General features: G+C 38.4%; 1 protein-coding gene and 2 non-coding genes across 11 annotated transcripts in view; all 3 read left to right on the forward strand.

The window, feature by feature from the left end:
* The window catches only part of Cnot1 (CCR4-NOT transcription complex subunit 1), an 81,924-nt gene that overhangs the window by 34,082 nt on the left and 25,866 nt on the right, over window positions 1-21,976 (forward strand). For 5 of the 9 annotated variants that reach the window (XM_028770367.1, XM_028770363.1, XM_028770370.1 and 2 more), the window contains exons 9-25: window positions 657-783; window positions 1,089-1,199; window positions 2,522-2,692; window positions 3,112-3,239; window positions 4,739-4,979; window positions 6,575-6,694; window positions 7,563-7,685; window positions 7,854-8,005; window positions 10,216-10,366; window positions 11,422-11,623; window positions 12,773-12,919; window positions 14,308-14,432; window positions 14,659-14,945; window positions 15,630-15,708; window positions 18,416-18,646; window positions 19,248-19,388; window positions 20,782-20,961. In XM_028770367.1, coding sequence (XP_028626200.1) covers window positions 657-783; window positions 1,089-1,199; window positions 2,522-2,692; window positions 3,112-3,239; window positions 4,739-4,979; window positions 6,575-6,694; window positions 7,563-7,685; window positions 7,854-8,005; window positions 10,216-10,366; window positions 11,422-11,623; window positions 12,773-12,919; window positions 14,308-14,432; window positions 14,659-14,945; window positions 15,630-15,708; window positions 18,416-18,646; window positions 19,248-19,388; window positions 20,782-20,961 — 2,716 coding nt within the window. The remainder of the gene's footprint in view (window positions 1-656; window positions 784-1,088; window positions 1,200-2,521; window positions 2,693-3,111; window positions 3,240-4,738; window positions 4,980-6,574; window positions 6,695-7,562; window positions 7,686-7,853; window positions 8,006-10,215; window positions 10,367-11,421; window positions 11,624-12,772; window positions 12,920-14,307; window positions 14,433-14,658; window positions 14,946-15,629; window positions 15,709-18,415; window positions 18,647-19,247; window positions 19,389-20,781; window positions 20,962-21,976) is intronic. The other 4 variants (XM_028770369.1, XM_028770365.1, XM_028770364.1 and 1 more) reach the window with 2 other exon arrangements.
* LOC114623770 lies at window positions 10,628-10,762 on the forward strand. Its single transcript, XR_003711825.1, has one exon. It is a non-coding gene; the product is annotated as a small nucleolar RNA SNORA50 (small nucleolar RNA).
* On the forward strand, window positions 21,824-21,959 carry LOC114623769. The gene has a single exon (XR_003711824.1). It is a non-coding gene; the product is annotated as a small nucleolar RNA SNORA46 (small nucleolar RNA).

A 21,976-nucleotide genomic window follows, 5' to 3' on the forward strand; every position in this document is an offset into this window, starting at 1 on the left:
AAATTCTTTAGCTAGCATGTGCTTCAGAATTTTAATCTTCCACACACTAGTCTAGTATTAGTGTTAGCTGTACATATTCTAGGGCTTGAACTTGTGATTTTTCATCCTTCCCAGGTTCTAAAATTTAGAAGCCATGGTCTTGGCTTAGTCACGGGCTAGTCATATTTTAACATTATGCACTCCCATTACTATTTTAAATTAAACTCCTAGAAGCAACATTTTCAAGGGTTTTCAAGAATTGAGTAAAGAGATTCACTTTTGTATGTGATAGTAACTTATTTTGGTTTTGGTAAGAGAACTCAGCTGAGAGTGGTGTTGTATTTTGTCTTTAGAACCCATTTGTTGGGAGGAGAGAATATGTTTCAGCCAAGTTGTCTGTCCTTTGATACCCACACAAACAATATGCATGCTTGTGTGTGCACTTTAGTGTGCGAGCACACCTGTAATTTTAAAAAGTGAAGTTAATTCATAATAAAAATTGGAGTTACTATTTTAAAGCTAATGATACATGTTTCTAGTTGCATAAAAGTAACACAAAACTTTAAATTTTATTATGTTAAGGGCTTCATACTACGCCTCATTTATTAGTAGCCCTTTTTAGTCATGGCGTATGAGGCGGTGGGTAGCATATTTTTAAAGTTATATTTTTATTTCAGTATTGAAGAATGTCGCAATATAATCATGCAGTTTGGTGTTCGGGAAGTTACAGCTGCCCAGGTTGCCAGGGTTTTGGGAATGATGGCTCGGACTCATTCAGGATTAACCGATGGTATTCCATTACAGGTTTGTTGAATTCAACTGTTTTTATCCTTCTTATTAAAGTGCAGTATGGGGCTGGAGAGATGGCTCGGTGGTTAAGAGCACTGACTGCACTTCCAGAGGTCCTGAGTTCAAATCCCAGCAACCACATAGTGGCTCACAACCATCTGTAATGAGATCTGATGCCCTTTTCTGGTGTGTCTGAAGACAGCGACAGTGTATTCATATATAATAAATAAATAAATGTTTAAAGTGCAGTATGATTGGTTGGTCTAAAGATGAGATGAAGACATTATTAGTTGGATTTACTGATAGTTTCACTGTTACAGAGCATCTCTGCCCCTGGCAGTGGGATCTGGAGCGATGGAAAGGATAAGAGCGAGGGGGCACAAGCACACACGTGGAATGTAGAAGTTTTGATCGATGTTCTTAAAGAATTGGTGAGTACCTGTGGTCAGGGCGTTGGACTCAGTTTAGCATTATATACCACTGTGTTTTCTTGTTATTCTTACCAGGTATCAAGGTATCTGGCCTAGTTTTAGTTTTCCATGTTTACAACTTACTACGAAGACCTGGTTACGTAGAACCATGATGTACTCTCGCTATTAACAGAATGAGTAGATTTTATTCCAGTTACTTATTTTCTAATACCATCAGGGAGGAAAAGCCAATGCCTTGGGTTTTGTGTGTTGATAATGATAAGCACATGTGTCTCTGTTTGGTCGTCAGGGTAGATGTTTGTTGTTGATGTTGTCTTCATAAATCGCTCTCCACATAGTGTGTCTCTGTGTGTGTGCGAGTAAGGGAATGCAGACTTGCACATGCCAGTCAGAAGGCAGCCTTATGTATTAGTCATTGCTTTCTACCTTGTCTGAGACTGGGTATCACATTTTTTGTTGTTTGCTCCTGCTTTCTCCAGTCTAGGTAGCTCAGACTTTTCTGAGAAGTCTATGTTTCCAGAAGTCTGTGTATCTGAGGGATTCTCTAAGAGCTATGTTTCCAGGTTTGCTGAAGGAGCACTGGGATTACAGGAGCAATTACATTATAACATCATTGGTTCTGGGGGATTCAAACTCAGGTTAACACATTACAGTCAGTCACCTTAACCTCTTGAGCCATTTCCCAGCCTTTCACCCTTTTTTTTTTTTGGCAACGTTTCTTGTTTTGCCTAGAGTTGATCAAGGTTTCCTGGCCAATGAGCTCTATGTACTGTTTCTTCAGCACTGAGATTGTAGACACTGACGCTTTGTTTTGAGAGAAGGCTCACCTGCTTTTGCCTTCAGAGTGCTGGGATTAAATGTGTACACAGTCATGCCCAGCTTTGCTTTTTTTAAACTTGGAGTCTGGGGATATAAACTCAAGGACTTAGACTTTCAGCTAAGATATCTCCTTAGTCCAGTTGTTCTCAGTCTTCTCAATACTTTGACCCTTAAAACAGTTCCTCATTATGTGGTGTGGCGCCCTCTCCCCACCCCACAAATTTTTTTTTTTTATTTTGCAATTACTGTAGTTTTGCTACTGTTACAGATTGTAATGCAAATATTTCTGTTTTCCAATGGTTTTAGGCAAACACTGTGAAAGGGTTATTCCACCCAGAAAGGGTAGCCACCCCGAGGTTGAGAACTGTCCCTTATGGTTTTTTTCTTTTTCTTTCTTTTATTTAAAAGGTATTTTTTGTTATTTCTTCTTGCTTTGTTTTTGAGATAGTATCTGATGTGGCTCAGGTGTTTTGACCGTTGCTTCTTTATGTTTCTCTTTTTAGAACCCGAGTTTGAATTTCAAGGAAGTAACTTATGAACTGGACCATCCTGGATTTCAAATTCGTGACAGCAAAGGACTTCACAATGTGGTTTATGGCATTCAGAGGGGTCTGGGCATGGAAGTGTTTCCAGTAGATTTTATATATAGACCTTGGAAACATGCAGAAGGCCAGGTAAGAATGATGCTTAGATATAGAATGAAGAAATAATAATTCTTAGAGCAATTTACCCATTGATTGCAATGCTGTATTTAACTTATTTTGCATAGGTCAAGTAAGTGTCTCATGTCAAATATAAACCGTCTGGTTTATATTTGTATTTTCACAGTTTTAGAACTGATCAGAGTTCTTTAAGGTATAGCAGTCAGAAACTGTTCTAATTCCATAATGTTTATCTCCCAAGACTTATTGTCATTTTCCATCTTTCTGAATTTCCTGGTTTTCAAAGGGCAGATACTCCCTGCTGCCTACCACCCCATTTTTGAAGGGCAAATAATCTGAGAACCCTAAGATTGGCTTCATGAAAGTGGTTGATATTTTTTCAGCATCCCAAGTTGTTTGTGGCACTTAAGGACTTTGTCTTCTTTTTCCAGCTCTCCTTTATCCAGCATTCCCTGATAAACCCAGAGGTCTTCTGCTTTGCTGACTACCCCTGTCACACTGTTGCCACTGATATTTTGAAAGCACCACCAGAGGATGACAATCGAGAAATTGCCACATGGTAAACATTCCTGCACTTTTGAAATACAGAAGCTCATATTGAGCAAGTAACACTGTTAAGATAGTCAAAGAAAATTAGTTTAAGATTATGTATGTGTTTTGCCTGCATATATGCCTACATGTCAGAAGAAGGCATCAAATCTCAACATAGATGATTATGGGCCACCATGTGGTTACTGGGAATTAAACTCAGGATCTCTGGAAGAATAGCCGGAGGTTAAGAGCTCTTAACTTCTGAATCACCTCTCCAGTTTGCAAGTTTTTTGGTTTTTGAGACAGGGTTTCTCTGTGTAGCCCTGGCTGTCCTGGAATTCACTATGTAGACCAGGCTGGCCTCGAACTCAGAAATCCACCTGCCTCTGCCTCCCAAGTGCTGGGATGCAAGTTTTATTTTTAATGAAGTGACTTAAAAGGTTTTTTTTGTTACAAAAGGATATTGAATAAAAATTCTTTTATATTTTCACTAGTTACATTTTTGTTTTTTTGAGTCTGATATTTAGATTTAAATCTAAATATTTAAATCTAAATATTTAAATTTAAGTCTAGTTGGCTCAAAAGGTATTTTTGTAGGCATTGAAATGCAGACATAGGCCAAATACATTCTTTAGTTGTAGAAGTTCTCTCAAGTTATTTTTTTGCCATTGATGCATCATTTTTCTTCTAGAACGTTCCATGTTAAGGCCTTATCGTTTTCTTCGTGGACTAAAGTAGAGCTAGATTGGGGGGTGGGGGACTCAAGACAGGATTTCTCTGTGTAGCCCTGGCTGGCCTTGAACTCAGAAATCTGCCTGCCTCTGCCTCCTAAGTGCTGAGATTAAAGGTGCCACCACTGCCCAGCCTAGCGCTAGATTTTTAGATAAGATTTAAACCAACCAGATTCTAGTTAGTTTGGTTATGAACTTCACAGTTGCAACACACTGAAAACTTTTCGTTATGATTGTAAGTTGTAAGGTTGTATTTTAAGGTTGTTTTTTTTCATATAAATTATGTCTTATAATGTGTCTATTTAGGATTTTTAACTATTATGAAATCTTATTTGTTTTTTCATCCTAGTCATAAAAATTTTGGTAGTAAAGATCCATGATTATGCAAGTCACTTATTGGTTGTTATTTGATTTCTTTTAAAATTACTCTATAGGCATAGCAGCATGCCCTCTTCCAACACGCATAATGTATTCAGAAACCAAGGACTGTACACATTTTAGGCAAGTGTTTTCCTCCCTTTCTATAACCCCTGAAGCATATAGTTTTTAAAATCCACAGTAGCCCCTTCAGAATATTCTCTAATACCAAGGCATGGTAGAAATGTGATATATGTAGTTTAATTCTGTAGCTGATGTCAGTTAGTTTGGAGTGAATTTGAAGGGTAGAGATACAACTCATTTGTCAAAGTGCTTTTTAGGACATGGGTTCAGTACCCAGCATTCAGGAAAAACAATGCATTTTTGAAAATACAGTTAATATTGTCATTGATGAAGCATTTCTCTTCATTCTTGTTAGGAAAAGCTTGGATTTGATTGAGTCTCTGCTGAGGCTTGCAGAGGTTGGGCAGTATGAGCAAGTGAAACAGCTCTTCAGCTTCCCTATCAAACACTGTCCTGACATGTTGGTATTGGCCTTACTTCAGATCAACACCTCCTGGCACACCCTACGCCATGAACTCATCTCTACTTTGATGCCAATTTTTCTTGGAAACCATCCTAACTCTGCCATTATTTTGCACTATGCATGGCATGGGCAGGTAAGCCAAATAATCAGTTGCTGATTTCAGTTACTCACCGTCTTGAAAAATCTCAGAGTGATGGCGCAGCAGGTAAAGAGTGCAGAGGACATGGGTTTCATTCCCAGACTCCACACAGCAGCTAACAACCATCCGTAACACAAGTTCTAGGGCAGCCAACATCCTCTTCTGACCTCCAGTGGTGTCAGGCATACACATTATGCACAAAACATCTAACAGTCACATAAGATTAATTTAAAAATGAAAAATCTCAGTGTCCTAATAGACAAATTTATTATCATCAAATAGGTTTTTAATCTTTTAGGATCCTATTGTCATTTCTATAAATGTACCAAGGACCGAGGATGTAGATATTGTTAAGATTCAGCATCCTTAAAACTTGGTACTTGTTAGGACAGATATCCCCTTGACATTCTTGAAGAGCTTCCATTTACTTTGACAGCACAAGGTCTTGGTGTTACTTTCAGCAATATTAGGAAAGTCATTAATTAGTCTTTGTTTTGTTTTGGAGTCAAGAGTCACGTGTATCCCAGACTCACTGGAAATTACTGTGTAGAAAGATGATGACTTTTCAATTTCAAATCCCCAGATTTTGTCCCCCAGGTTTTTAAGTGTGTTAAGGAAGCACTCTAAGCAGGCCAGCTGTATCCCCCAGCCCAGAGATAGGTTTAAATGCCATTATTCATTTTTTTAATTAGATCAATAACAACAAATAATAGATAAATAGATAAAAATATTTGTTTTTATTACTGTTAGTTTTTTGAGACACTGTTTCTAGGTTTTGGTGTGGTCATAGTGTGTATATGCTTGCATAGTGTACATGTATTCCGTGAGTTAGGCTGTCTTATCCTGCTCTGTCTCTTCCTTTTAACCTAGAGCTAGCCTAGCAGCTAGCAATCCCAGTGAGCTTCCTGTTTCTACTCTTACACTGCAGGGTTATAGTCATTTGGGAACTGGAATCCAGACTTAAGTCCTCATGTTTTCAAAGCAAACTACTTTTTTACCTGTTGAATGGTTTCTCTATCCCTACACCCCTAATTTTATAGACTAAACTTACCAAGTAAATCTCTCCTTATGATCCACACTCTACAAAGGGGGAAAAATCATCTCCGCCTGGCCTGGGGCTCTTTTCTGAGATCCAGGATTATAGGAATGTGCTACTATGCCAGGTGTACCTACCTTCAATTTTTTTTCTCTTTTCTTTTGTTTGGTTTTTAAGTCTTTTTCATGTAGGGTTTCTTGATGCATCAAATAGAAGCACTAAGCTCAGAGTAGTCAGGAGCTCACATGCTGCATGCTGAAATGACAGGCATACAGCAGTGCACTTGGCTTCTTACATCTTACTTTTGCATTTGAAAATGAGTAAGCAGACTTACATGCTCATAGAAAACATAGGTTTTTGAGTTGTTGACAAGGTTTGGAAAGATGTAAAGACTGTTACTGTAATTACTTGATGCTTGAGCCTGAGCGTCAGTCTTTGTATTGATACATTTTTCTTTCATGAGTAGAACATGGAAGATTCACTGGGCATTTGTAATAATACCTACTAAATGGTTAGCATGGTTCCTGTTTAACCTTCTCTCCTCTTTTCTTAGGGACAGTCTCCATCAATTCGCCAACTTATAATGCATGCAATGGCAGAATGGTACATGAGAGGGGAGCAGTACGATCAGGCCAAATTGTCTCGAATACTTGACGTGGCCCAGGACTTGAAGGTGACTTCAGAGGAACAAAAGTACTTTACTAAAATATGTTAGGAATATTTACATGTAACTAGCTCATTTGAATTAAGATTCAGAAGCTTAAACATTGAAAGGTAACAAAGAGAATAATTTCAGATAGGTAAATCTGTCTTAAAGGCTAGTGTTTTTTTCTTTTCTTTTTCTTTTCTTTTTTTTTTTTTTTTTGGGAGACAGGATTTCTCTGTATAGCCCGGGCTGTCCTGGAACTCACTCTGTAGACCAGGCTGGCCTTGAACTCAGAAATCCGCCTACCTCTGCTTCCCAAGTGCTGGGATTAAAGGTGTGCACCACCACCGCCCGGCTAAAGGCTAGTTTTTTTGTTTGTTTTGGTGGTATTCAGAATTGAGCATCAGGGACTTAGACATGGTAGGGAAACACTCCACTACCAAGCTATATAACTAGCCTTGCAAGATTTTTTATTAAAGCGAGTAAGGACTGGGCTTTGGCCACAAGATAAAATTTTGTAGAAAGTAGGTTAATATCAACTCTTGCAAACTTGTTAAAATAGTCTGCTAGTTACCTAAGATACTATTTATCACTGTTAATAATATAAGTGATCTAATTGTGTTTAGGTATAAGGAGCTTGAATGCAGATGCTAAAATTGGGGAAGGGTCATTATTTGTACCCTTGCTTTGCTGTTTATATTGGTCATTGAAAAAGAGGAAGGTAGTCATGAGTTGACCTTTTAGATAGGGCTTTAATTCTAAATAGAATGCTCCCTTTAAAAAACTGTGACCAAGCAAGTAATAGGTGTTTTATTTAACAGAAATGTTAAAACAGGAAGTAGAAAGTAGTACAAAGAAATGGCTATTACTTAACTTTGTACCTGTTTCACTTTAGGCCTTGTCAATGCTGCTGAACGGCACTCCATTTGCCTTTGTTATTGACCTTGCTGCACTCGCTTCACGTCGAGAATACCTCAAACTTGACAAGTGGCTAACAGACAAGATAAGAGAGCATGGGGTAAGCAGTGTGGACCTCTGAGTTATAGCCCTATTCCAAGAAGATTATATTTAAAATATTGTTCATTGTAGATGGTAGTTAATTGTGTTTTGTTCTTCAAGTTGAAATTCTTTAAGATAAATGTAAAATACATTGAAGCATTTTCTTCTTCTTTTTTTTTTTTTTTAGGAGCCTTTTATACAAGCATGTATGACTTTTTTAAAGAGAAGGTGCCCTTCTATTTTGGGCGGACTTGCCCCAGAGAAAGATCAGCCCAAAAGTGCTCAACTTCCTGCTGAAACTCTAGCAACAATGCTGGCTTGTCTACAGGCATGTGCAGGGTAAGAAGACTGTGCTGGGGAATACTTGGAAATGATTGTATTGGGCCAGGCTCGGTGTGGTTTATACCTATCATCCAGACACTCAGGATGAGTGTAGATCAGGATCAGGTGGAGACTGGTGGAGTTTTGAGGCCAGTTTAGTGTTGATTGAATTGAAGACCTGCCAGGACTATGTGGAAAGATACTTTATCAAGACAATCAATCAAAAATTATGTCTAATCATCATTGATTTGGAGAAAGCGGGGTTTGGCACACTGTGAGACCAAGGGCAGGCGAGTCTCTCTCGAGTCCTGGCCATCCAGGGAGAATAGTGAGACCTAACCTTGAAAGAAAAGAAAATCTGATGGTTTTTAGTTCCAGGATACTACAATGTTAATAGCATGTTGTACCACCATGCTAGAATGAATATGTTGGCTTTCTTTGACTTATCTTCTTAAAAATGCCATGTTGTATGGGTTTATTTATAGATTCTTAGTTCTTCTGTGAAATACCTTATTGCTATATGATACTGTCTTTAATTAAATCACCCTTTTAGAAAATACTGAGATTGAGGCTAATTAGGTGCCTTCCAACTTTCTTTTTGAAGTTCCTTGAATTTTTATGTGACTTTCAAGATCAGTTGGTACATCTCCGAAGAATTGCAAAGCTGCTCTGGGAGTAACAGTTGATGTTTTTCATTTTTAGCTCATAATAAGGCTTTGAAGAACTATTTTAAAACAAATGATTGAGATTTGACTAGGAGTGGTGTATGAGATAAAAGTTTGTAGAAATTAGGTTAAGAGGTAAATTGTTTTCCTAATAAAATTAGGACCTCCAATCCATGAATCTGGGATGTCTTTGTATTTTAGTTCTTGGATTTTTTTTTGATGTATAAGATTTATACCTCTTTGCTGTTTGAAACATTTTATTAAAACATTATGCTGGATATTTTATAGAAGATCATGTTATCTGTAAATGTAGACAGTTTTCTGGTGTGCGCCCCCTCCCCCCTTTTTTTTTAAAGGCAGGGTTTCTCTGTATAGCCTTGGCTTTCCTAGAACTATTGAGCAGGCATGCTTCAAACTCAGAAATCCACCTATCTCTGCCTCCCAAACACTGGGATTAAAGGCCTGGGCCACCAGCTTCTAATTGCCTCTCTGATTTTATTTTATATTTTACTTTATTTATTTATTTATTTTTTTCGAGGCAGGGTTTCTCTGTGTAGCTCTGGCTGTCCTGGAACTCACTCTGTAGACCAGGCTAGCCTCGAACTCAGAAATCCGCCTGCCTCTGCCTCCCAAGTGCTGGGATTAAAGGCGTGCGCCACCACCGCCCGGCTGCCTCTTCAATTTTATAATATAGGTGTCTCTCATTTCCTGTCCTCCCTTCCTCCGGATTTATTTTATGCATATGAGTATACTGTAGCTGTCTTCAGACACACCAGAAGAGGGCATCAGGGCCCATCACAGATAGTTGTGAGCCACCATGTGGTTGCTTAGAACCTCTGTAAGAGCAGTCAGTGCTTTTAACCACTGAGCCACCTCCAGCCTCTTCTTACTCTTTTTCTTAAATGTTAGGAATGAGGCATTCTTGTTCTGTTCCTGGTTTTGGACAAAGTGTTAAGTCCTTTATGGTATTGATACCTGTGGGATTTCATAGGTCTTGTTGTTCAGAATGAATTCCCTCTGCCTTCTAGACTTTTGCCGGTTGTGTGTGTGTGTGTGTGTGTGTGTGTGTGTGTGTGTATTTTCAGTATGCTATAGAATTATATTTGCTAGTATTCACTTGAGGGATTTTTAATGTCAATTCCTATTTTGTAGTTTTTCTGTATCTAGTTGCATTGTTGACATCATAGAATTGATAAGTGCTTTCCTAAGATTTGTATGTATTGATGTTTATTTATTACAAGATCTCTTGCTATGTTAGCTGGGCTAGTCTTGAACACCTGGATTTAAGCAGTTTATTGGCCTCAGACTCTTGACTGCGAGAGATTTTAGGCCACTAGTTAAACATCTTCATTCAGTAGCTGAAATGCCTTTGATACAGTACAGTTCTTGCCAGAAGTTTTGAAGATAACCTTGTGTTCAGAAAATTCTTTTGGTAAATAGCAGATGCAAGGGGGTGATACACAATTGTAGGTGTGTGCCCAGAACATGTGATTTGCTGATCAGATTGATATCTTTTGGCATTCTGGGAAATAGCAAGCATATATCTCATTCTTCTCCTTGTAGGAGTGTTTCTCAGGAGTTATCAGAGACTATCCTCACCATGGTAGCCAATTGCAGTAATGTAATGAATAAGGCCAGACAGCCACCACCTGGAGTTATGCCAAAAGGTCGCCCTCCTAGTGCTAGCAGCTTAGATGCCATTTCTCCTGTTCAGGTAACAATTTCTTCTTATTTTTGTTCATAGATCCAGAATAACAGACCAAACACCTGCATCTTTATTAACAGCTTGACTTTATTTTACTTCAGATACATGCATGTGTAACATATTTTAAAGGAGATCCTTCCATAGGCAGTATAACTGAGAATAGACTTTAATTACAAGATAGAACATGACTGAGAGGAAAGATAAAAACCATTTATTTAGGTAAATGAAGAAGGTTTCTTTTTAAAATTAGAGTTACACTCTTGAGAGAATAAGCACTGCCTTTGAATCTGATGTGTCTTGTTTGTAGCTTCACGGGCCAAGCAACAGTACTAGAGCATAACGACTTGTTATAACTGGGCTCTTCAGCTCTCAACTGAACTGCTCTTTTAAACACAAGGTACCTTTAAGTTACTCCCTGACATCGCCCACCCCATTCTCTTTGGGAGCAACACTTTGGTTTCAGATACACTGAATGGAAGATTGGGGTTTAAGGAAGGAAAAGCACTTAGAGACTCTTCAGTGTCTACCATATAAGACATTTGCTTGTCATTTCCCATACTCATAAAAGTGTGAAGTAGTGTCACAACTACAATCCTTGGAGTACGGATAATAGAATTAAAAAATCTCTGCAAATAACCTTTTGTTTTTATTGTTCCTTTTTGAACCCTGAAGATTATAAAATTTGACGTGTTTTAAATGAAATTTTTTTTAATGTGTTGTAAATAAACAAGAGGCCGGAAGTAATTTTGATTTATAATAATGTTAACATTTGCCCCATGTTACTACTAAAACTTTGGTAGTCAAACAACAGGGAGGGCAGGGCTTGTCAGTTTTGTAGTCTCCTATGGCTCTGGTACTTTATGGCAGGGCTTAAGTCTTTAAACCTCTTCCATATCTTGTATGAAAAATGACTGGCAGACTTGATATACTATTATAACTGTTACAGTTGTATGGGTGTTAAGATGTTTAAAAATATAAAGAGCTATTACTGTGACTTAGTGTACTAAGTATGCTATATTTGTTTTTCCTCAAAACATGTGTAATACACGTTTGTTTTTCTTTAGATTGACCCGCTTGCTGGAATGGCATCTCTTAGTATAGGTGGTTCAGCTGCCCCTCACACCCAGAGCATGCAGGGTTTTCCTCCAAATTTGGGTTCTGCGTTCAGTACCCCTCAGTCACCAGCAAAAGCCTTTCCACCACTGTCAACCCCAAATCAAACAACAGCCTTCAGTGGTATTGGAGGACTGTCATCACAGCTTCCAGGTGAGGGGCTGGGTAAGGTTGGAGTTGTTCGTAAATTTTATTGTGCCTAGTTAGTGTGTGCTGAAGGATACACTAGTAAGAAAGGAAATTAGGCAAAATGTGAAAGCTGTATATGTATCTACATCCCAGGTTGGAGAGAAGAAAACATACTGTTTAATTTTGTTCCTTTTAATGGAAATAAATGATTAGGATTTTATGGTAATAACATTAGCCAAGTTGGTACAAGGATTCATTTTCACCAAATAGTAATATGCTTAGCATGTTGGCCAAATAATGATTTGTTACATTTTATGTTATTTTTTTGGTGCTACGGCTTTAATACTGGGCCGTCACATACTAATTGTGTGAATTCAGCCTTCAGAAAAGACTGTGCTTACCAAATTCAAGCTTTTGTTTTGCCTGACCTATATGATACCTGCATAGAAAATACTGTAATATCTTTAAAACTCTTTGAATTCCTTCTCCTCAATCTTGTTGATTTGTAATTTTCAGTGAAATAAAGGTTATATTTTTCTCCTTATACACACTTCTCTTGTGCAGGCTCTAAGTTGTTAGCACACTAAAAGCCCAGGAGTAAAGGATCATGATGAACTGACGTAGATAGTGCTGCTGTATAGTTCTAGACCTGATGAATAATTAAACTGAAACCACTGGGCTTTTAAACCTTCTTAGCACAGATGTAACTATTTAGGCTTTGTGACTATTTAGGTGTAACTATTTAGGCTTTGTTATTATTTGCTTGTTAGTTTTAGGGTTAGAGTTGAGAGGATTAAATAAAGAAATCCTGACTCATGATAATTACAAAATGATTGCATGAAATTCTTAAATTTTAATCATTGTAACTTGAGTATGTTGGTGTATTCTTTGAGAGTATGCACTTTAAAATTGCAAATTTAATACTATGAATGGGGCCGGTGAAATGGCTCAGTGGAAAAAGCTCTTGGACCTGAGAGCCTGCAGATGGGAGTTTGCTCCTCTGAGCCCACGTGAAGGTGAAGGAGAAAAGCAGTTCCATGGTTTGTCTTCTCTGCCTCACACATGTGTGGTGACCCAGTCCTCAGAGATGCATCATTTGCACATGATAAGTTTAATTGTTCTTTGAAATGAAGAAGCACTGACTAAACTTCTGGCTGCCTTCGTTCTCTCTAGTAGGTGGTCTTGGCACAGGAAGCCTGACTGGTATAGGAACTGGGGCCCTTGGACTTCCTGCAGTGAACAATGATCCTTTTGTACAGAGGAAACTGGGCACCTCTGGACTCAACCAGCCTACATTCCAGCAGAGTAAGATGAAACCTTGTAAGTGGTAGTGTTGTCTGTGATTGTGAAGTGTGACTGACACGTGTAAAAATTTAGAATTATGCAGATAAAATTGACTTATATGTTGATAATAGGGTCATTATCGAATTAGCTATGTCCTTAGACTGGTGGGAATACACAAATTTGAATTAATAAAACTAAAGCTATGACTCCACCTCTCCTTTGGATTGCCAGAACAAAATGATAGTAAAAGGTGTCCTTACCCTGGTCACCCTGACAGTGAGAGCAGATACAGGAAAGGGGGAAAAATTGGAAAGTGCCAGTTTCTCATACAAATTGTACATTTCACGTACAAATCTATTAGTATGGCTTTCAAGAAGTCGAGAACCCCAAGTGTGGTGTCACATGCCTTTAATCTCAGCATTTGAGGAAGGTGGATTTCCTGAGTTGTAGGTCAGCTTGGTCTAGGCAGTGGATTCCAGGCCATTCAGAGCTATAATGAGAGACCTTTTCTCATGCGGCAGAAAGAAGGAAGGAGCAGGAGGAGCGGCCCAGATTTCAGATTTCTGTTTCAGTCATGTTCTAGCTAGCCTGAGCTAACTTACTTTATACACATTAGTTCTTTTTTTCCCCCCCTTAAATAAAGGTGGTTAAGAGCACCGAGTACTCTTCAGAGGACCTAGGATCACTTCTCAGAACCCAGATGGCAGATCTCAACTGTCTGGAACTCTGGGGATCTGACACCTTCTGGTCTGCAAGGGCATCAGGCATACACAGATATACCTGCAGACAAAACACCAATCAATACACATAAAAGTAATTTTTTAAGGGTGAGGACCAGAACAGGTGTTTGTGGTATAGGCCATTAATCCAGCAAAGGCAGATAAGATAGATCTTGAGTTCAAGGCCAGCCAGAGCTGTTGCTCCCCAATGATCTTCCCATTAATAATAATGATCATCATCATCATCACGGACTTGAAAAATGTTAGTGTGAGAGGTTTGTCTGAATGTTAATGTTTTGTAGCATGCTTTGTGCTTGTGTTTGTCATGTTTGATGTTATATTATGTATTACAAAGCAATAAAGACTTGCTAATCACGAGTGATGAGAGGGTGTGTTAATGGTAAATGTGTCAGGAGTTGTAGCCTATTGAGCTTTTTATTGTAGTAGGATTTCCAAAATATTGTACAAGAACTAAGTAAAGCAATTAATTAATTCAGAAGTCTTTCTTGTCTGTTGATGGACAGCTCTGGTCGTAAAATCCATCATTTGATCCTTGAAGTTCAGTTTCTTTTATTTGTCCCCCCTTTCCCCTCTTAAAGTTAGAACCATATTAGTCTCTAGCTTTCTGGGGGAATTGAAAGACTCAGATATGTATCCTGATCTGTATCCTGATCTGTATCCTGACAGCCTTTTCTTCTCCAACAGCCGACTTGTCTCAGGTGTGGCCAGAGGCAAATCAGCACTTTAGTAAAGAAATAGATGATGAAGCAAACAGCTATTTCCAGCGAATATATAATCACCCACCACATCCAACCATGTCTGTTGATGAGGTGAGTGTCTGGGATTCCTAATTTTATAAACTTGAAATAAGGATACTTTCAAGGTTTTCAGAAATTCACTTAAAATGTTTTAATCTTTTGAAATTTTAATATTTGTGATAAGTTCTGTTTTTTGCACTGAAATGCTTTTAGCAAGTCTCCTGCTATTGAAGTTTATAAGTAAGATTTTTGTTAAAGTTTCTTTTTTGTATGTGTTGTGTTTATCTTGCTTTTCTAGGTATTAGAAATGCTACAGAGATTTAAAGACTCTACTATAAAAAGGGAACGAGAAGTATTTAACTGTATGCTGAGGAACTTATTTGAAGAATATCGGTTTTTTCCCCAGTACCCTGATAAAGAATTACATATAACAGCCTGCTTGTTTGGTGGCATAATTGAAAAAGGACTGGTCACGTACATGGCATTGGGTCTGGCCTTGCGATATGTTCTTGAAGCCTTACGGAAGCCTTTTGGATCCAAAATGTATTATTTTGGTATTGCTGCACTAGATAGATTTAAAAATAGGTGAGTAGCTAGACTGACACTTCTTTCTCCTTCCCCCAACCCTCATCTGAGATTCGATATCTTCTCAGCTTTCTTCATTCCAGGTAGTATCTTTTTGTGGAGCAATAACTTGTGTATATTACACACAATGCATACACTACCATATTAAGTATATACTGACTTGCACAACTAAGTCCAGTGTTTGGGCAAACTAAACCGTGTGTGTGTGTTTAAAAAAAAAGCAGAGGTAATGACTTTGTTTCTTTTGTATTACATAATTTTAAGTTACTTTTTAAATTTTGATTGCATCTCTCCCAGTCTGGCCTGGAAATCCGAATTCTCCATCACTGTCCCAAGTGCTGAGATTTCAGGCCTGTGTCACCAACCATACCTGGGTGATGGTTTATTTTCTATGTGGAGTGAGTTTCATGTGTATTCTTAAGCTTTCCTCCCATTTTGGTGGTCATCCCCGTGTTACTGATTTCTCCCCCCTCCCCCCGCCCCCTCATTGTCCTTGAGGTTGTGGCACTGTTGTTGTTAATTCTGGGGTTGTGGTGTGCACTATTCCTGGTTGGTAGTCTTCTGTTTGACATTCTCTTTAAAATAACAGTGGAGAAATGATTTTCAATAGCAATGTCTGGGTAAAAAAAAACCTTTTTCCTATACTTATATGAGATGATGAGTGAACAATTTATTTTTTGGCAGATTGAAGGACTATCCTCAGTATTGTCAGCACCTGGCTTCTATCAGTCACTTTATGCAGTTCCCACATCATTTGCAGGAGGTAAGTACCTGGTCCGCTGTAGCCTGTCAGTCAGGTGGGCAGAGGCTACATCTATCTCCCTTGAGTTGTGAGAGTTGCTAGTAAGATTAAGGTTTTTTGTTTTTTGCTTTTTAATTTGTTGTATTATTGTGTGTAAGGACACGCATTTCATGCCCTATATGGAGGTCAGAGGACACTTTGTGGATCATAGTTCGCTTATATGTTCTTGGAATTCAGCTGCTGTTCCTTGCACTTCCTGGGCAGGTGCCCTCCTTATGGTTCCATAACACTTGCCTTTTGCGGTTTTTTGTTTGTTTGAAACATATTCTCACTATGTACCTCTAGCTGCCAGGAATTCAATAGGTATCCTTGGCTGTCTCAAAATTCAGAAATTCTCCTGCCTCTGTCTGCTTCTAAAGTGCTGGAATTAAAGGCATATGACACAATGCCAAGATTAAGATTCTTCAATGATCTCAGTGTATGTATTGTTCCTTGCTCATTTTTTGGCTTAATAAACCAGATAAAAATTGTCACTCACAGTGTAATGGTTTTGAGCTGTGGCTTTCTTGGTTGATTGAATTAGAAGGCTTTTTACTAGTTCTTGTAGCCTGGTCATACTTTTGAACAGTAGATATATTTTACTCAGTGAAACTTTGTATATATGCAAAAGTTTCCTGATTCTAGAAAATACGGAGTTCAAAGGTTGGTGGCACCCACCATTAATCCTGGCAACTGCATCTCAGATCAAGGCCAGCCTAGCCTATATAGTGAGTTCCAGTCTAGCCAAGGCTACTCTGACTCTGTCTCAAGAAAAGCAACTCCCAAAACAAAACTACACAATCCAAATTTGGTTTACAAATTGCTTGCTTTAAAAAAAAAACAAAAAACTTTTAGGTTACCTGCTTATATTCTGTGGATTAACTCATCGGGAATCAGTTTCGACAAAAGTAGACCTAGGAAATAATGCATACTAATCTAACACATACTAATCTCGATATTCTATTAAAATTTGAGAACCCTTTTCAGTGGTTAATTTTGAAATGATAGCCATTAATTTTGGCTCTGGCTTGCATTTGGATATTCAGTTTGAAATAAAACTTCTTTAATCTCTTAGAATTCTAATTGTTAAAATTTACATACAGTAGATTGTAAGGAATAGAATGATCATATTTATAATCTTAGCCTGCCAACAATGATTACAGTGTAGGAAAGGGAATTCTTTTTTTTTTTTTTTTTTTTTTTTTTTTTTTGGTTTTTTCGAGACAGGGTTTCTCTGTGTAGCCCTGGCTGTCCTGGAACTCACTCTGTAGACCAGGCTGGCCTCGAACTCAGAAATCCGCCTGCCTCTGCCTCCCAAGTGCTGGGATTAAAGGCGTGCGCCACCACCACCCGGCTGGAAAGGGAATTCTTAATGCAGCCCCTACAGGCAATTAATGCTTGCTGAGAGGGAAAATTAGTCTTTCCCAGGGGATCGCTCACTAATTAGTCAGTCAGTTATTCAGTACCAAGGAATCAGTCTTAGAAATATAAAGCAATACTGAATAGACTGAGCAGACAGTATGCTTGTGGGCTGGGGGTAGTAACTAGAGGCCGTGAATTTGAGGTTGCAAGGGTGGTACATAGGAAAATGATAATTATATTTTAATTTAAAAATTGCAGACTTTTTTTTTTAAAGGTCCTACCTTCTTGTTTATGACTAGGGACCAAATAAGACTGACAATCTCTCCCATATATGTATGCCCTATAAGACAACCACCATTTTAAAGGAACAACAGGTGTCACTGTCTTTACTTGCACTCAGAGATCCCCATTACTGTTTCCACTCTCTGCTGGGGTTAAAAGTGTACACCCCTGCCCCTGGATTTAATGAAACACTAAACTAGTCTTAGTCCTAAAATGGCTGCAAATGGTTTCTTCATACCTTTAATCCCAGTACTGGGGGTATAGAGGCAGGCAAGTCACTTGAGTTCAGGTCAGTTTAGGGCTACACCAGCTTGTTCCACTCCCAGCCCACCTCTAACCTCCCAGAAGGAAGATAGACAGGCAGTATTTTTAATTACTAAGAAGTTAAACGTGGTTTTACTTTTCAGGTAAGGATGATTTGAGATTCACATTAGGAGAGCTCCATGCCAATCCTCTGAGCTCTGAAGTGAAAATGTCCATTAATGTTGTTGGTTCTATTTAAACTGGCTTGGAGTTATAGTTCTTCTGTTTCAAATGTAAGCGTCTTACTGTGATATAAAACACAGTGTAGTATGTTTATGCTGAAGTTCCATCAAATGTGGCTTGACATAAATTTTGAAATTTTTAACGGGTTAAAGGAATTTTATTGCTGGGTGGTGGTGGCTCACGCTTTTAATCCCAGCACTTGGGAGGCAGAGGCAGGCAGATTTCTGAGTTCAAGGCCAGCCTTGTCTACAGAGTGAGTTCCAGGACAGCCCGGACTATAAAGAGAAACCCTGTCTCGAAAAACCAAAAAAAAAGAAAAAAAAAAAAAAGGAATTTTATTTACAGATATCTGAGACTTCTTTTTAAAATTGTTTTGCCAGGCTAGTTTAAAAGCACTTTAACATACTAATTTATCTTTATTGGTTTTCACAATATCCACTTACGTATTGGTGCTGACATTGGGCGAGGATTAAAAGAAATTGTTCTTATCCTTTCATAAGACAAAATTTCTTGATTTCTATTAAGATGCTTCTCTATGTTTCCCTCTGTGCCCGTATAGTACATCGAGTATGGACAGCAGTCTCGAGATCCTCCTGTGAAAATGCAGGGCTCTATCACTACCCCCGGAAGTATTGCACTGGCTCAGGCCCAGGCTCAGGCCCAGGTTCCAGCAAAAGCTCCTCTTGCAGGTCAGGTTAACACAATGGTAACCACCTCAACAACCACCACTGTTGCTAAAACGGTTACAGTCACCAAGCCAACGGGAGTCAGCTTTAAGAAAGATGTGCCAGTAAGTACGTCTTTTTGCTTTCCTAAGGTCTGTGGTGTAAATATGTAGTAGAGAATTTGTATGTTATTTTACTGGAAGCATAAAGATCAGCATTTCTTCCTATTATTTCCCAGAGAGTACTATGTAATATAATTCAGTGATGCGTTTAATGATCCTGCCAGTGTAGTCATACCATGTTTATTTTTCTTGCTAATGGAATCTCTGTAATCTTTTTTTTTTTTTTTTTTTTTTTGGTTTTTCGAGACAGGGTTTCTCTGTGTAGCCCTGGCTGTCCTGGAACTCACTCTGTAGACCAGGCTGGCCTCGAACTCAGAAATCCACCTGCCTCTGCCTCCCAAGTGCTGGGATTAAAGGCGTGCGCCACCACCGCCCGGCTCTGTAATCTTTTAAAAGAGTGTTTATTGTCTTTATATCTTACTGTTGGAAGTCAAAGGTCTTAAGTTAGTCTTCTCCTTCTGGCATGTGGGTCCCAAGAATCGAACTCAGGCTGGGCTTGGAGACAAGTGCTTTTATCTTCTGAGCACTTGCTAGCACTTTGGTTTTCTAGGATTTTCCATTGAAACATCTCAGCTACTTTAACAGTGCATATTATTACTTTTAGCCTTCTATAAACACAACAAATATCGATACATTACTTGTGGCCACAGATCAAACTGAGAGGATTGTAGAGCCCCCAGAAAATATTCAAGAGAAAATTGCTTTTATTTTCAACAATCTGTCACAGTCAAATATGACACAGAAGGTAAGCATGATGTAATAGCTTATGAAATGTCCTCTCCTTTTTCCTTAATGGATGGATTTCTTGTTTGTTTTGATGGATGATGGGTTTTGTTTTGAAACCAGTAAGTCAGGTGATTTGGTGTGTCTGTAGTCCAAGCTACTGAGGAAGCCCAAGTGAACACAAGGAGTTTGAGACTAGCTTTTTCTATCATGTAGTGATAACAGAGCCTTTCTAAAAATAAAAGCCAACAGACTCGGTTTAAAAGGTATGATTTTAGCTGCATGTGGTGGCACATGACTTCAAAGGTATTATTTATATAGGAATTAAACAATATCCTTTGTGGCAGTATTGTTTTGTACTGAGTTGTAGCCTTTAGAAATAATGCCATGCTCTCCTGAGAAGGGAAGTGTTACTTTTTTCTTCCTCTCTTTGATACAAGGTCTCATTAACTAGCCTTGGGCAGCCTGGAACTCACTTTGTTAACCTGGATGGCCTCTAGATTCTGTCTGCCTCCCAAGTGCTGGGATTAAAAGTATGTGCCACCATGCCTAACTTTGTTAGGAAGTTGTATTTTATGTTCTTTCAGAAACTGCTTTAAATGGTTATGATACTCCATGAGCACCATGAGGTAGAACTTTGAAAAGCATAAGGAATGATGCTTGCTTCCTTTGAAATGTCAGTGGGTTTTAGGCTGGGCATGGTGACACATGGTGAAATAGAGGCAAGCGGGTTTCTGTTTTGAGGGTAGCCTGGTCTATCTGGTCTATATTGTGAGTTCAAACCACCTAAGGCTACATAGAGAGACCCTGTCTCAAAAAAAAAAAAAAAAAAAAGGCAAGTAGGTTTTTCTGGGCCTTTTGATGTAAGCTGGTAATGCTAATAATGCTTGAGGGGCTGAGAGAAGGATGAAGAGTTTAAGCGAGGTCAGCCTGAGCTATTGCATAGGAAAATCCTGCCTTTAGAAGAAGTATATACCGCCTATTAAAATCTGAAGATTATTTGTTGTTAAAATGTCTTGGGAAAGGCAAAGCTTAATAGTTTAACGTCATGTTACAGTTTTATAAGAACCCAGATGCTGTGTGTCGTGATTCAGAAGACCCTGACTTCATTTTATCTGTGTGTGGTTTTTTTTTTGTTTGTTTTTGTTTTTGTTTTTTTGTTTTTTTTGGCTTTTCGAGACAGGGTTTCTCTGTGTAGCTCTGGCTGTCCTGGAACTCCCTCTGTAAACCAGGCTGGCCTTGAACTCAGAAATCCACCTGCCTCTGCCTCCCAAGTGCTGGGATTAAAGGCTTACGCCACCACCGCCTGGCGTTTTTGTTTGTTTGTTTGTTTTGGTTTGGTTTTTTGTTTTTTTTTTTGTTTTGTTTTGTTTTAAATACTAATTCTCTACTGCTTTGTCATGTTGATTGGCCAGGTTGAAGAGCTTAAAGAAACTGTGAAGGAAGAATTTATGCCTTGGGTTTCCCAGTATCTAGTTATGAAAAGAGTCAGTATTGAGCCAAACTTTCACAGCCTGTATTCAAACTTTCTTGATACATTGAAGAATCCCGAATTTAACAAGATGGTTCTGAATGAAACCTACAGAAACATTAAAGTAAGAATATTTCCTTCAGTAATTGCTTTAAAGTTGATCTTGGCAGGTGGAACTTGGGAAAATTTGTTGTTTTTCTTTGTGCTGTCTATGTTAGATATCCACAGAAAGTGTGTAGATTTTGTTTGGAATGCTAACTTCTGGGGTCCATAACATTATAAAATTATAATATTATAAATAAATATAATATTATATATAATATTATAAAATTATAAAATTTGTGCGAGTGTCTGCACACTCATACATATATATATATGCTCAGAGGAAAGCTTCAGGAGGGGTTCTCAAACTCAATATGAGAGTGTCAGCTTGGTAACAGACACTTTCACTTGCCAAATCATCTCGCTGGCCCAAGAATCTAATCATTTAGACATAACCCTATGTATTGCTTAAGTATAGCCTCTCTTTAAAATTTGTTTTCATCCTTCCATGTATGGCTTCAGAATTTTACTTTCTGTTACATGTAACAATACTCAAGTATTTTGTGGTGTGCCATCTTGTTGACTTGTCATGTCTATGAGTGTATGAGTGTGTGTGTGACCACTTCTTTGTTATCTCTTTGGAGATTACGTGCAACAAGTTCTCAGGTTTCTATCCTGGTTTTTAAGAAATGGTCTTATAGAAAACTCGTTCTGCTGGTTGAATGTCAAGATGCCTCAATTTCAGTCCTATTGGAAATAGCTTTTGTTCTGGGATCCTATGTAGTATAAAGTCAAACTCTTATGATACTTGTTCCATAAAGTTCAACTACTTTATTTCTAAGGTACCATTTATTTTTAAATATGAAACTTTGTAAAGAGACAGCACAAACCAGATGGAGATGGGATCCTTCATTTCTGAGTAACTTGAGGCTGGCTTAGGAACTAGCACTATATTTAAGCCTATGGATGGGAAATTTCCCCATTCTTGGTTACGCTGTAGTGCAAAAAGAATTCCTGGCTCCTTGTTGCACAGCTGACTCTTGCCATTATGCTGTTGCTTTATGGAGTTAAGGAACATGACTGTTCAGCTTTATCAT

Source organism: Grammomys surdaster, unplaced genomic scaffold (genome assembly GCF_004785775.1).
Source record: "Grammomys surdaster isolate TR1022 unplaced genomic scaffold, NIH_TR_1.0 201, whole genome shotgun sequence".
NCBI lineage: Eukaryota > Metazoa > Chordata > Mammalia > Rodentia > Muridae > Grammomys > Grammomys surdaster.